The sequence below is a fragment of the Eubalaena glacialis genome, chromosome 1 (assembly GCF_028564815.1).
Source record: "Eubalaena glacialis isolate mEubGla1 chromosome 1, mEubGla1.1.hap2.+ XY, whole genome shotgun sequence".
NCBI classification, from domain to species: domain Eukaryota; kingdom Metazoa; phylum Chordata; class Mammalia; order Artiodactyla; family Balaenidae; genus Eubalaena; species Eubalaena glacialis.
Genome location: NC_083716.1, coordinates 57,124,226 through 57,139,830, shown reverse-complemented (window position 1 = coordinate 57,139,830; position 15,605 = coordinate 57,124,226). Strand labels below are relative to the sequence as shown.

General features: G+C 47.6%; 1 protein-coding gene across 2 annotated transcripts in view; it reads left to right on the top strand.

Moving 5' to 3' along the window:
- Positions 1–10,057, top strand: part of RPS24 (ribosomal protein S24) — a 443,924-nt gene extending 433,867 nt beyond the window's left edge. For both annotated transcript variants that reach the window (XM_061180087.1, XM_061180109.1), the window contains one exon: positions 10,047–10,057. Coding sequence is in view for 1 of the 2 variants with exons in the window: in XM_061180109.1 (XP_061036092.1) it covers positions 10,047–10,049 (3 nt within the window). In the remaining variant the exon portion in view is untranslated. The remainder of the gene's footprint in view (positions 1–10,046) is intronic.
- Positions 10,058–15,605: the final 5,548 nt, after the last annotated feature.

The window sequence follows — 15,605 nt, the reverse complement described above, 5'->3', positions numbered from 1 at the left end:
ATATACATGTATATACTAAGTAACCTACACCATTACTTTATAGTAAAACAAACATGGATATGAAATGGCATAGACGTCACCATTTGTATGAATTTTTAAAGTAAAGCATTGGAAAGTCAAAGAAATGTCACATCTGTATTTGGCTGCTTTGGGCTCTGCCTCCAGACACCCCATGGGGGTCTCTTTAATGGGAAAGCTTGAGAAGCACTGCTGTCATGGGAGCTGGCAAACCTGTTCTTGTCTCAGGTCTGCCACTGGTTAACTGTGTGACCTGCCTGCCATAAACTTCAGATCCGCCAGAATATGAGCTCTAATTGGGCAGGGTTACTATTTACTGATGAATTGTCAGTGCCTAGGACAAATACCTGGTACATAGTAGGGGCTCCTAAATGGGTATTGAATATAACAGAACAACATGCTCAAAATTCACTCTATTCATCACTCTCCCCAAAGATACAGCTGTCAGTTCTGTTCACATCTAAGTTACCAGCCTACTGCATGTGGGATTCTGGGATATAAAGATGCCCGAAGGAGCCCCCTCTACCCTCCCGCCATTGAGCAGGGCCAGAAACGTGTGCTCTGATTGGATGATGCTGAAATATCGTTCTGGCTCCGTGCCCCTCCTCACTCGGTTCTTGCCTGGGTCTTGTAGAACATCAAGGTCAAGAATAAACACTTAGTCACGGGTCTCTAGAGGTCACCTTATCCACTCCTCTGCCACCTCAAAACACTACCCCCATTTTGGGGGGGACCCTTGGGTGGTCCAGGCCCCATGAGACTGTCAGCACAGGTGGTCCTTCAATGCCATGGTGGTCCCAGGCCCATCTCACACACCCTGTTCTAAAGAAAGATGATCTGGGCTGTTTATGGGGTGTGGGCTCTGATATGTGGGTGGCAGGCTGCTGGGCCACCGGCAGGCAGTAAACTCTTATACATAGGCCTGTTTTCCAGCTACAGCTGCCACATCAAAAGAGCGAACTCCCTACAAACTTTGCCTTAATTAAAAAAGTTATAGTAACCCTCAGGATGGAGGCAGGTCAGACACCCCTGGAGACAAAGGTTCTCTCTGTGGCCACAGACCAGGCCTTTCCTTCCACCCCAGGCACTATTAAAAGTGGGGCGATTCTGTAGGCTGTAGGCGTCACAGGCTGGGGTAAAATAGGAACGGAAATGCGGTCTCTCTTCACACTCATAATTTGCTTCGGAGGGATCTAGGGCCAAACATTTGAAAAAGGGCCCTGGCTTCTTGGACAGATTTCTGTTTTTCATATGTTCCCATATTCTTTGGGGTCTTTCCCAACTGTGCTTTCAAATGCCTCAAGCCCACGGGGGCACATGTTAGAGAACCATGGGGTGTGGAACACCCAAGCTCTATCCCCCATCTATAGCCAAGGTGGTAGTTAATAACTTTGTTCTCTGATGGGAAAACTGAGTCCTGGCAATGGGATGGGGGGTTGCCTGCAGGACCCAGGCCAGCACCAGAGCCTGAGGACAGCACCTTGTCTAAGATCCCAGCCAGATCAGCCCACAGTTATCAGTCACAGAGAAGGCAATGCTCCCTGGAGTGGCCATCTGCTCCCCGACATTTCCTGGACCCCTTGTAAGTGGCAAGGTCATGTGACTGGCCAAGGAAAAGTCCACTGGAGGGAAAGGTGCCCCTTGCTGGCTGTAGTAGGGAAAGGCCCGTGCAGGACTCCCCAGGCTCTCTCCCACGGCCACGACTGGGAACGGTGGCCCACAGAGTGAAAACTCCCTGCGTGTGGGTCTTGCATAGGTTCCCCCACCTCTGCACCACACACACACATCACAGACTCACAGTGTGGGATAGAAATATATTTTTGCTGTGTTAAGCCCCAAAGATTTTTTTTCTGCAGCATAATACAGCCTAACCTAACCTAAACAGTACACTAAATTAGCCCAGTGAGCCCACGATATTTACTGATTCATTTGTTCTTTAGCGCCCCAAAGACCACCATGGAGAAAAGTTACATGAAAACAGATTTCAGCTCAAACATAAGAAAGTACTTTTTCCCCTGCATAGGTACACAATTCTGACTATCAGAGGGCAAGTCCCCACTCCCCTGCTATGCCAAGTATCAGTTTATTGCCTCTCAGCACCAAATGGAGGTAGACTCTTTTTTTAAATAGTTGAATATTTTTAAAATTAAAAATTATTATTTTAAATTGTGATAAAATACACATAATTTAAAATTTACCAACTTAAGCATTTTTAAATGTTGTGTAACCATTACCACCATCTACCTCCAGAACTCTTTTTATCTTGCAAAACTGAAACTCTAAGATAATACTTTTTTAATGGAGACATCTGAAGATGAGCTGGGCTGTTTCAGGACGTGGTGCGAAGTCTGCTTTTGCACAGATTTGTAGCTGAGGCTGGATGGTTTTTGGCAGGAGGATGGTGGAGCAGAAACCAACGGAGTGGAGTGGAGATTCACCTCCTGTATTCAGGGACCGCTCTCTCCACATTGCACTTTCGTGTAAATTACAAAGAAGCTCTCTCTCTGGGGGTGAATCATCCGCAAGTTCTCTGGGTGGATGAATTTTTTTTAAAGAACCCTGTATGAGTGACCAGCAGGTTTAAAAAGTGAGGCAGGATGTCAGCTCCACGTGCCCCTCGGCTGGGCATCTTTGGGCAGGGTAGAAACCATGCGACTGTATGTAGCATCCCCATGTGCCGAGCACTATCTCAGACCTTTGCATGTGCCATCTCTTTCTTTTAGTTGCTGCAGTGATCCAGTGGGCTGGTTATTATCCCTGCTTGACAAAATGAGAAAACTAAGGCTTATAAAATTTCAGTAAATTGCCTTAAAGTCACAGCTAGTAAACAGCAGAGTTGTGGTTCAAATCCAGTCTGTCCACTTCCAAGTCCAGTGCTCTTTCTACTGCCTCCAGCTGTCCCCACTTGACCCAGGAGTCTATGATGGAGGTCATACCACGAACAGAGCCAGGACTCAAGCCAACAGTACTGGGTTACTGGGGTGAGGCATCCTGCTTTCACAATCCCAACAAGAAAAGTGAAATTTTCACATGTGTGATAAAAAGGGACTATTTACAATGCTCTGAGTCTTACCTGAACGGAAATATTTAAGGTAGTGTCACAACAAAATGGATTATTTCATCTACAAAGACATTCATAGGGGTTGAAGGATGCTGTGAAATACTTGCCTCTATAACCAACCAACATTCTCCCATTTCAATCCCCAGCTCTGTCTGAGGACCTGGGCCCTGAATATCAAGCACAACATACTCAATTTTCTCAAATACCACTAGTTAGGAAAAAAAGCAAAAGAAAGACAGAATGATTTCCTTTCTCATCTCCTGTGCAGGTGATTGGATTGCAGGACTGGACGGAGGGAGAGTGATTTTGTTTCTTGGATAATGGAATTAAATGGGTGCCTCTCGGTTTATTCCTAAAAACACAGAGAAGTGGCGTTTATGTTCCTGAAACATGAAATCAGTAGAAACACAACTGGGGAAAGAAAGGGAAATTAGAAAGAAAATCACCAATCATTTGATTATATGACAACTCGTGAACATTCACGTAATTCATTGTCCTCTGCAAATCTGTAGGAAGGATGACTGCTTTTTTTTAAAAAAATTGCTGGCTTCAGCATGTTTTTGTGAGAATGGGCAGCTGGAAAGAAAAGTGTTCTGGAACAGACGATGGCCCACACATCAGAGTTCCCAAAGCACTTTCATCTGTGTTATCTTTGTCCAGTGTTCTGGCTGGTGCCAGGCTCTCGGGCTCCCTCTCTCCCTCCCCACTCCTGCTTCACGTACTTGGGACACCACACTGCGGTTGTCTTGTACCCTAGCTCTGCCCTGCACACACGCAGACAGATGCATACATGCGAATCCACCTTCCTGTTCCTCAGCCCCGCGCCCGCAATGCCTCCCGTGGCCTCCGGCTCCTCCTCCTCCTCCTTTCAGACTGCCTTCAGCTCTGGTGCCGCCACCTCCTGACCCACTCCCTGAGGGCTCCTGCCTTGGCTGGCTGTCCCTCTTCCCTGTTCTCTGGTGTCCTCTGGACCTCAAGTCAATGCACCCACTGTCTCCTTGCAGAGGGTCTGATGACAGACCTTCTCCTGTCAAGGTTGAGAGGCCCTTGGAGCGCAGGGAAGTGTCCCCCTGCCCCAGGCAGTTGCTGGACCTCGCACAGAGCAGGGCCCAGAGTCTGCACCCAAGAAATACTGGGTGAACAAATCCCAAGAGGGTGGTGTCATTGTCCCTAGCACACAGACAAAGAAATGGAGGGTGACGGAGGCCAGGCTATGTGTCCTGTGTCCCCAGTGAGTTAGAGATGGTGCCTGGGCCAAAGCCCAAGGTGGGTGACTCCTGGCATTCCGCTTGCTGGGGAGCATGTGGTCCTGCGTTTGAGGCCACAGCTCTTGGAGCTCCGACTTCCTCTCTGAGAAGCAGAGTTGTCTTGAGGTGAAGAAGCCACATGACGTGGTGCCTCCACGGGGTGTTCTCTGCATCTAGGGCAAGTATGGGGGAGGTGGCACAAGGATTTGGGAGTAAGAGTCTCCACCTTTGATCGACTTCACATGAAGGGATTAACCCGGGCCAGGTTGAGACCCCAAATTGAAGGAGTAAAGTTGTGTCAACTGCTTTAATGAATGTGTGCATTTACGGTCTCAATTATACGGGCACTTGCTGTCTCCATTTAAAAGATAAGGTTGAAAGGGGAGACGAAATTATGAGAAGAGATAAAATAAAAGCAAATCGAAGATATTATTCAAAAAGGAACTGGATGAAATAGCAAGAGCTGTCTGTGGTGGTAAAAGGAACACATGAGAGTGAAAAACATCCCCCTAATTATCGCTGCAGTAGGCTGCAAGCGAATATTCAAGTCAGCAGAAGAGCAACCTTCCTTCCCTCCTGGGCGTTTTTACCTAAGGCCAAGAAAGCCATTCAGTTAATGCGTTTCTCCCGAATGCCTACTATGTGCGTGTCCCTGGGGATACAAATGCTCTTGCAGACCCAGAAAAATGACAGTAAAATATGATTAAAAACAACAACAACAGGACAATCTTCAATGCGTGGTAGGAGCCCCGAAGAGGGAGTGATTATCTACCTAGAGGAACTGGGGGTGGAGCAAAAGAGACACCTGAGTAAGCCTGATGGGTGAGGGTGACAGGTGGAGAGACGCAGGAAAGAGTCTCCAGCAGAAGCAGCCACAGAAAGTCTGGGAGGAGGGGCTGGAAAAGCAGTGAGGGTGTTTAGTCCTGGTTATTGAAAGCTTAGTAAATACTAGGCCCTGGGCTAATTGCACTACCCCTGATAACTGATCTGTTCATCACAGCATTTTGAGGTAGGTACTGTTGTCACCTCCATGTTAGGGATGGAAATACTATCACTGAGGTTAAGTAACTTGACCAAGATCGTAAGGTTGGTGTGGACTCAGACCCAGGTCTCTTCTCTCTCTAGAGAGAGAATATTAGGCTCTCTCATGAAATTGCCGTCACAATGTCAGCCGAGGCTGCAGTCATTTAAAAGCTGGATTAGGCTCACTCAGGCGGCTTTTGTTGGCAGGCTCTGTTCCTCCTGATGTCGGCTCTCTCTAGGACTGCTTGTGATGTGGCTGCTTCCCCCAGGACAAGTGATCCAAGACAGAGAGAGATGCCAAGTGTCTTTTGTAACTTACTTTGGAAGTGACATGCCTTCACTTCCACTGGATGCAATTGGTCACATAGACCAACCCTGGTACAATGTGGAGGGGACGACACACAGGTGTGAATACATGAAACGGGGATCAGAGAGGCCATCTCAGAGGCTGCCTACCCCGCATGACCTCCTAAATTATTGGGAATTTTTGTTCCAGCAAGAAATGGGTAAGGGGGATGGGAATCTGATGTGTAGGTTCCTTTGGTGGGAACTCCAGGGCAGAATTTATTATAAACGCACGTAGAGAAGCCCAGTTTGACCCACACTAAGAGGATGAGCTGGTCATCCCTTCCAAAAGGCACGCACTGCAGAATGGCCCTTTCCTCTCCCCCAGTGCTCCCTGGCTCCGCACCCGTATGTTGAAAGGTCTCTGCACACAGTAGGTACTCTCTGCCATGCTGGCGGAGTTGAACTGGCTGCAGCTGCAGCTCTGGGGACCCTGAGCTGTGCAGTTGTGTTCAGAACTCCTTCAACCCCATGTGCCCACTTCCTCAGGCCGGCTCATATTCCATCCCCTCTGAAATCGTCACCCACACTTCGCAGTCGGACTTCTCGCAGACCTGCAGCAATCCAGGCAGGCTCTGAAAGGCTTGGCTTCTCTTTCTGAGGATTCTATCAGCACGCGAAAATAAACAGAGCTCGAGGGGTCCTTGATGTCTTAGGATTGCATTTTAATTACTGCTTCTTTCCGAGAAAACGAGCTGGCCCCGCTTCCTGGTCAACATCCACACTCATATGAGCATAGCTAGACCTGGGGTCTTGGGACCCAGAGCATTCCAAAGTGTGACTGACCAGTTTGCAATTAGCACTTCATTAGAGGGACACCCTTTGTCCACAGAACCAAGACTGGCTCCCAGGGACCAGCATCTCCCACCAACTCCCAGAGTGATCTTTCTAGAACCTGCCTCTGAGCACACCACTCCTTGTTCAAAACTCTCCTTACACCTCCCTGCCTTGGGGATCCAGCTCCTCAGCATGGCTCACAAGGACCATCACAGTCGGCCTCTGCCTGCTCCCTTGCCTCTGCTACCCGCTGCCCCTCCCCTCTCCTCCAGCCCTGCTCCCTTCATTTTCTACCGCAGTCAGATCCAACTGTTTGTCGTCGGTGAATGATCGATGCCGTCTTTCACCTCATCTCTGCCTTGAATGCCCTTCCCGTCCTGAATAACATCTATGCCCGCTTCAGAATTAATCTTCACCCTCCCATCATCTGGGAAGCCTTCCATTAACCACCCCCAAGTTGAATTACATTCTCCTTTCCTTCCTCCCGTGGGAGCAAGGTGGTGGCGCTGTGTCTTGACTCTCGGCGGCTTCCTGGATATCCTAGGCAGTGTCCCCACCTTTGATGAGACCCTCTCACCCCCTCAGCCATTCAGGAGAGCTGGCTTGTAAAACTAGTCATGTGGAGTGTCACCATGGGAGGGAGGAGAGGCCTGCCCAGCATGGCCCTCAGCAGCTCAGGCAAGCGCAGTGTGCCCTCACGTCCTGCATCCCTATGGTCCCTAGGGCTCTGGGAGCACATGGCGATAGCTCCCGAAATCCTTGCTAAAAAGCAGAGGTGGTCCAGCCAGCATAGCCATGGTGCCTTGATATCTGAGAAGACCCTGCCCTTGTGTCAGGGCAGGACTCCTGGGTTTAGTTGACACTTGGCTTCATTGGTTAAGGCTCTTTGCTGCCCACACTTCACAGCCTACGTTCCTGCCTCTGGACAGCTTGACGAGAGAGTGCAAGGAACAGCAAGGACTTTGAGTAGATGTGGCATCAAATCCCAACATCACGACAAGCCCTGTGGTCTTCAGCTAGTGACATAAACTCATGGGGCATCAGTGTGCTAACTGGCCAAGCAGAGGCAACATTCCCCATGGGCTGGCATGGCAGTCACATGAGATAACATAAATGAGAGACTTAATGCAGCCTTGATTCTGCCCCGCCTCTCTTTCTTCCTCAATTCAAAATGTACCAAATGCCAACTGTATGCTGGGCTCCATGAGGGAGAAAACAGGAAGAAAACACAGCCTGCTCTCGAAAGCTCCCAGTCTAGTATAAGAAGTGACACTTGGACATGCAAACTTACGATACAAAGTGGTAAATGACCAGTCCTGCAGAGGGGCGCCACTGGGGCTTTGGGAGAGTTTTCTGAGGGCGAGCTCCTGGAAGACTTCTAGTCTGGGGGATTTGAATCTGGAAGGCATGGTGTGGACTTGGAGCAGCACGAATCCTGCGGAGTACCAGGATCCCACCCCCTCGCCGTGGACCAGAACCCTGCTCACGGGAGATAAACATACAGCTGCTAGGGCTGCAAGGCGGGGCTGGGATTGCAGGGACAGCCAGCCGCTCCCGGGGACCACTGCGTTCTCCGGGCCCTTTCTGCCAGGATCTGAGGAGGCCTGTTTACATGGGTCCCCCCTGCGGTCTGCGCTGCTTAATATGCCTTTTGAAAATGATGCTCAGTGGGACGTGTGCACATTTGTAATTACAAAGTCAGGGCTGGTTTTTCACAATCTGCCTACTAATTTCTCAGGCGCAGGAAGGGAAATAGCAAAAAGTCCAAAATAGTCCTTGAGTGGGTTCCCTGATAGCACTCTGTAGTGCTTCCTGTTTACAAAGCACTTTTATTCCTCCCCATGAGGAAGGCAGACCAGATACTCTTAGCGCAGAGGGGAAACCGAGACCCACAGAGGAGAAATGACTTGTCCAAGGTTGCATGGCAAGTAGGAAGGGTAGGCAGGGCTGCACCCCAGTTCCTCTGATGGCACATCTGGTGCGCTTTCCTATCAACCTGTGGCACAGAAAGAAGGAGGAATGAGGCAAGAAATTCCCAGAACCAAGGCTGCTTCCCCTACGAGGTGGGCATCCTGCCACGAGAAATGGCTCATCAGGAGCCACTGGGTGAAAACCCACATTCAGGGAAAGCCTTCCCAGTAACTGAGATCCAGCCTGAGGCTTCCAGGAGCAAGCCTCACACGGAATGAGGGCGGGCTAAGATTTCAGCCAACCCTTTGAAACCGAACCTGCGGTTGAAGTCAGGTCAACACATTCACAGGCGTTTTAGGCCCTATCGACGTCTGGGGTGGGAAACCCACCCGAAAGCTGTTGAAATGCAGGGGCCAGCACTGGTTTTGCAGAACAGTGTCTCTTTCAGTGGAAGGTGTTCGAGAATTAAGTTTCCCCGGTGTTCCCAGGGCTCAGACTTAAAGCCAAGGGGGGTTGGGGCCTCCAGCGCCTGATGGAGCCACTGATAGGTCCCTGCTGGCTAAAAGTGATGACATTGGCAAGAAACTGATCTTTCTGGGGAGCAGAAACTCAAGAGCACTCAAGTGCAGAACACAAGGCAAGTTGTGTTACCTGCCACAAAGCTTCAACTTTCATGCCTAGGGGAGGGGGTAAGAGGGACCATTGGTATTGGGTATCAAGGGTCCCAGACCAGACTCTGGAGGAGGAAACTGCTGGAGTGGGACCTCTTATCTTATCTCGTACTGTCCTTCTCCACACAGAATTAGGACATGCTCAGGCTAGGGGTGGAGACTGGGTAACCCACTTGCTCCCTGTTTCGTGGACAGGAAAATCGAGACGCTGCAGCATCAGGAGACTTACCTCTGGGCATCAGAGAGTGTCACACATGAGGCTTGGAACCAGGTCTCCAGATTCTCAGTCCACTGCTCATGGGGACTGAGAAAAGAGACACAAATCAAAGTTCCCAGCTCTTTGTCACCATGTCGCAGGCCAAGCCACAGCCCACCTACCTCTGGCCTCCTTCACACTCCTTGTGATCCTGCTGAGTGCCGTTCCTTCCTGTAAGCTGATGCTCACACACACGTCCGGCCAAAGCAGGTTTCAGCCACTGGGCGAGATTTGTTGAACAGCGAAGTCAGTTTGTATGAAGCAGCCCCTGCTTGGCCTGGCTCTCTTAACACCAGTCAGTCATACATTCTCCTGTTAGTCAACGCTTGGTTGAATGGTGAAGACCAAGGATATCCAATGGAGTGTCACGTGTGCACAGCCTGAGATAATCCTGGGGGACAGCTGCTGACTGGGCTGTAGCATCTGCATCTAAAAGTCAAGTCCAACACGGCTGGCTATAGATAAAAAAGTGGCCATCCTGAAGTATGGTGGTCCATGGGTAGATTCTCGAGTTGGCTTAGGGTGGGTATAAAGCTTCTGAAATTGCAGGGAACACCTTACCCATGTTTATGCATGGGCTTTTATCTGGGAACAAGTCCCTATCTTTCATTAAATTTTCAACTCTGAATAATCGGAAGTTTAAGAAGCCATAATGTAGCTATCTAAAGGCATCATCCTAGCTCTGTCTTTATCCTCCTCAGGTGTCTCACAGTGTCCTGGTTCCGTATAACACAGTCTGAGCTGGAGTGTCTCTTCTGACTTCAAAAACTGAAGTGTTGAAAGCCTTGGTCATGGCTGGGTGACCTTGGCTGCTGAAAGTTCTTTGTCATTTTTTTCTAGTAACTGTGTTCTTTCTGTGGGACAGTCACTCTCCGTTGTGCTGGGGATGAGGGGCTGCAGTGGAAATATGAAGGCAGAGGGCTGAAAAAAGGAGGTTTAAACCCTCTGTGGTATTGACACAAAGAAGCCTTTCTTCTTAAGTGCAACCTGAAAAATAATCCGCCATTGGGGAGTGCCATGACACTTCCTGTGTCACATATTCAAACATCCCCCGGCAACTGTGGCCTGTGGGAACCCAATAGGGCCTGAGCCAAAGATGGGCATAGAGGTGGTGGGAGTAGCAATATCTGCCTTCTCTTCAAACTTCTTTCAATTAAGAAAGGACTTAGAATTTAAAAGTAAAATAAGAATTATGATGGAGTCATTGAAGACCAGCTCTAAGAAGAACTTTGGTTTTCTCAGCTGTGAAAACGTGACTTGGATGAGAATGGTCTCAGTGGCCTGGAAAGGGGACAAGACTTACCCACAGAGGTAATGCCCAAGCCCTTTGACCCCCTGTCTGAGAATTGAGCCTTGAGAATTGTATCTCCTCATATTCTTGCTGGGATGGTCACCACTTGGGAATGGTATCCTGGCATCAGTCATGTAAATGAAATATGAAAACTTCCCATTTTCTTGGGTACCTGTTGTCATTACTTCACCAGTTGGAGAGAACAGTACCCCATGCAGTTCCTTTGAGTGAATGTCCTCCCCAGCGAGCAGGATAAAGGTGTTTTCCTAAAGTACCTGGTTGCAAAAAACCTTAGAGTCACAGAGAATCAACACCTGGGAGTACCTGGAAGACCACCTAGTCAAGTCCTGTCACTTTGTTGCAGGTGTTTCTGAGACCCAGAGAAGAAAAGAGACTCAAACAGATGAGGTGTGCCCATCAGATTCTCTCGTTCAGAAAGGAAACAAGGAGTAGAGAGGAAAGTTTCCAGCTATGACGGGCACTGGGTTTTGAAGGTCACACAGCCTTGAGAACTTGGGTGGCAGATTTTGTTTGTTTGTTTGCTTTTGCTGGGATGAATAAACTGATGAGTACGTAAGTCTTTAGAGAGCTGGGAGTAGGGCAGGTGAGCAGAGATGCCTTTCGTGCCCTGGCTTCCCTGCAGTCCCTTAAACCCTGCTTTAGTGGAATGAACTGAGTTGATTTGTTGAAACATAGAAAAGCCCTGACCAGAACAAGGGGACTCAGCTGTGCACAGGAGCTGGACTGTAGGGCCTCTGAGAACCCTTTAACCAGAGGTAGTCTGATTTCAGGGGTCTTGGGGTTCAGGGCCTATTGGAGCTAGTGAGCCATAAGCACAGGTAACTCATGCCAGTTTCACTGAAAATGCAGGTGGTCTCTGGGAAAGGGTCTTTGGGCAGCTTGATGCTCATAATATGGTCCTTGGACCAGCAGCATCAATATCTGGGGGTCGTTGGAGGTGTAGAGCCTCGGCCACACCCAGACCTCCTGAATCAGAATTTGCATTTTCACAAGTTCCCCAGCGATTCCTATGTACATTAGGTTTGAGAAGCAGTGATTTAAGAAATAGCCTTAAAAAAAAAAAAATAAAGCAAGGACACAACGGAGAAAAGGCTGTGAGCAGAAACTTGAGGATCTGGTGGTAATCTCATCTCCAGGACAAACTCGCCGTGCAGCCTTGGGAAAACCACAGCCATGCTCAGAACGGCTGTTCTCTCATCTGAAAATGAGGGGGTTGGACTGGATGATCTTTATTCTCTAGCCTCGCAGGCATCTCTGGTATGAGGTAGGAGGGGGGAGCCCCACTCAGCTGAAGATCAGAGAGCTTCTTGCTGTGTAAAACACTCCCTAATCAGCCTATGTCAAGTCCCCCGCCCCACGACTAACCACAGTGACAAGTCCCAGGAGTGCACCTTGTCAGGCTGTGAATAAAGTTCAGGCAGCTTGGTTAATTACCCTGACACCAACTAGAGTTAGCTACCCAGCAGCTCGGAAACTCATCTTAATGATTAGAGGAATGCACACGCCACAGCTTCAGTCACAGCCACCACCTTTGCAGGCTACAGCTTTGTTTCAGGGCCTCAAATTCAGGCAGAGGATCCCCAAGGGCATCAGCGGTCCAGGTAGGTGTCAGGAGGTTCCCCCTTGCCCATTCCACATGAGGGTGAGGTCATTCTCCAAATGTGTCATTAGTGAAGCTTTGTAACAATCATAACAAAGAACCCGTTTCTTTCTGTCCTGCCTCTACATGTAACCTGCTCCAAGTTCTCCACTGCTGTCAGAAAAGGCCATGCGGGATGTACTCCTCCTTATCCTCTAGCCACAAGTCCATTAATTTCTACCCCAAACCCTCTGCCCTGACCTCAGAGGGCTACACTCTGTTCCCTGTGTGAGCCATGATATTTCTTCTATTTGCACACATTGCTTCTGCCTAAAACACTCTTCTCTGCTCTTGACCATAGTCCTTACTCAGTCTTCAGATTGAGAGTCTCTGTCATTTCCCCAGAAAGATATTGTGTCTATATCTGTCCCCCATGTCCAGGTTGGATGTCTACATTTCTATAGAGTCCTGTGCTACATCAATTGTACTAGACATCACACTGTATTTTGAGAGTTTCTCTACAAAACAATGAGCTCTGGGTTGTCAGAGACCATGCCTGACTTACTTAAGATCTAAGCTCCGTGAGGACAGGGATTGTTTTCTCTGTCATTGACAGCTGTATTCAGAGTGCCATGTACATTGCCAGGCACATAGAAGATTCTCAATAAATGTCCTTTAAATGAATGAATGAATGAAGAAATGAATTCCCCATGCTTAACACAGTGTCTGGTGCATGATGAACAATCAATTTTGTTTCAAGTGAATGTAAGGTCGAAGGGAGATTTTTCTGTTTTGGCATAAAGTCTGGACAGTGAAAGCTCATTAGGATGGATTGCTTGACAGGCTGAAGTACAAAGGTGTCCACAGCTCAGTTGGCTCTAAAGAGGTCTGTCCTGACACTGGACGGAGAGGTAAGACTTGTTTTGTGACTGTGGGACCGAGGGTGAGAGGTCCAGAGAGGGTACTTCCGTAAGAGGATTACTTTGAATGAATGACCATGGGGAAGTGTGAGGCTCCGCTCCCTCAGCCCAGAGCACACACATCCCCTCTCTCCTGCAGGCTGTCTGAAGGCCTAGAGGGCTTGTCCCAGGCCCAACCTTTCATGTGGACCAAGAGGTAGAGGCAAAGAAGGGATTTCTCTAGGCAGGCCCTTTAGGTAGGAGAAAACATTCTCAAACCTTAGAGCCAGTGAATGACATTACTGATATTGGAAGCCACATCTTTATGGGCCTTAAGTGCAGGGCTCTTTTTTTTTTTAATGTATTTTTTAAAATTTTATTTCATTTTTGGCTGCATTGGGTCTTTGTTGCTGCGCGTGGGCTTTCTCTAGTTGTGGCGAGCGGGGGCTACTCTTTGTTGTGGCACGTGGGCTTCTCATTGTGGTGGCTTCTCTTGTTGCGGAGCATGGGCTCTAGGCATGCGGGCTTCAGTAGTTGTGGCACGTGGGCTCAGTAGTTGTGGCTCATGGGCTCTAGAGCGCAGGCTCAGTAGTGGTGGCGCACGGGCTTAGTTGCTCCACGGCATGTGGGATCTTCCTGGACCAAGGATCAAACCCATGTCCCCTGCACTGGCAGGTGGATTCTTAACCACTGCACTACCAGGGAAGTCCCCCAGAGCTCTTTCTAAGCATTATGTTTTAATAAAGATTTAGGACTTTCATTTTTCTATAAAGCAAAGCCCATTTTAAAGTACCTATTTCTTTACATGTGGTGGCAGCAGTGGGATAAAAGTCCAATGTCCACAAGCCAAAAGAAGTTGGGGAAAAGAATTGGAGCATTTCTGGAAGACTCTTCTCTTTTGTATGTTGATTCAGGTTGCTTAGCTTTTCCATTGAGGACTGGGGTTGGAGAGGAAAGGTTATATTCTATTTACTTTGTAAAAGGAAATTTCTCTCTCCCTGTTTCCTTCTTCTTCCCTAGTAATCCCTCAACCTAACAAATTAGCTTCCCAGAGACCTCTATCGGAAGGTTTCTTCTCATGTGACCAGGGGCACAGAGCAAAGGAGACAGGATAGGATAATAATTAAGAATCTAGGTTTAAAAATCAGGCACATCTGAGCTTAAACCCAGCCTTGCCATTTATGAGCTCTTTGACCTCTACCAAATGACTTAATGTCTCTGAGTCTCCATTTTCTCATCTATACAATGGGGATAATACTAATATTAATCATTTGGCAGTTTTATGAGATAGTGAGATCAGTACAAGCAAGTATTTAGTATGAAACCACAAACTCCATCCACAATGCCAAACTTGGAAAGTTCTGAGAACTGAAAGCATTTTTCATAACTCATTTGGCAGTAAAATCTGATCTCACTTGAACTCACTTGGCAACAAAAATCTGACCTGAACTTAAGTTAAACTATTTAGAGTTGTTACTGTGACTATTCATGTATTTTGCTGTAGAAATATTGATGCGTTTGATCACAGGGTAATACCTCAGTATCCACTGGGAGTGTTAGGTAACGTAAGCTAAATGCTATATGTACCCTAAAATCTATAATGGTTATAAATTTTAAAATCTATAACCTTTCTAAAATCTATAATGGTTTGATTTCCAAAATGCATATAGCTCTAAAGATTTCATGCAAAGGATTGTGGACCTGTAGAGGATCTGGCTGTGTTAACTGCTCAGTACTTGAGAGCCATCATCAGTTCTGCTTCAGGGATTTGCCCAAGGACACACAGAGACTTGTTTGCATATGACACTGTCCTCAGGTATTATTTATTCTATAACCATGACCTTGACCAAAAATATCTCTTTGACTATTCAACTTGAACTTCCTCAAAAGAAATCCATTTCTTTAGATATTTCAAGCTCTTTGGTTCTTGAGAGACCACTTGTAAAGATGAAAATTGAAAATTGGTTGATTGAATGTTGAGAGTGAGAGGTACTCATAAACCAGAACCAGAGAAGGATGGGGGCAAGACAGGGAATCACGGAGGTGAAAATGTGACCCACTGGGCAACAGCACTAGTTCTGTACCCAGGGCCAGCTCTGGAAATTAAATAGAACTTTGACACATGGGAGGTTTTAAATACATAGAAGGGGTGGAGGAAGCAATAAAATTCCCAACATCCTCCCATTTCTTTATCAAAAGAATGTGGGAGAGTTTTATAATAAAAGATACAAATCTAATCTAATTACCGTAGGGTTAAAATATCAAATGTTATATACATAAAGCAAGAGGTAGGGATAAGTTAAGGGTGATTGGTACAGTTGAGTCAGAAATCTAGCTCTGAGCTTCCTGGCAGCCAAGGAAAAAAGGAAAACATGATGGTTACCTTTTCTCATAGCATATGTTTTGGGTATCCATTGTTGCATAACAAACTGCCTCAAAACTTAGTGGCCTAAAATATCATTTTACTTTGCTCAAAATTTTATGGGTTAGGAATTGGGGGAGCATC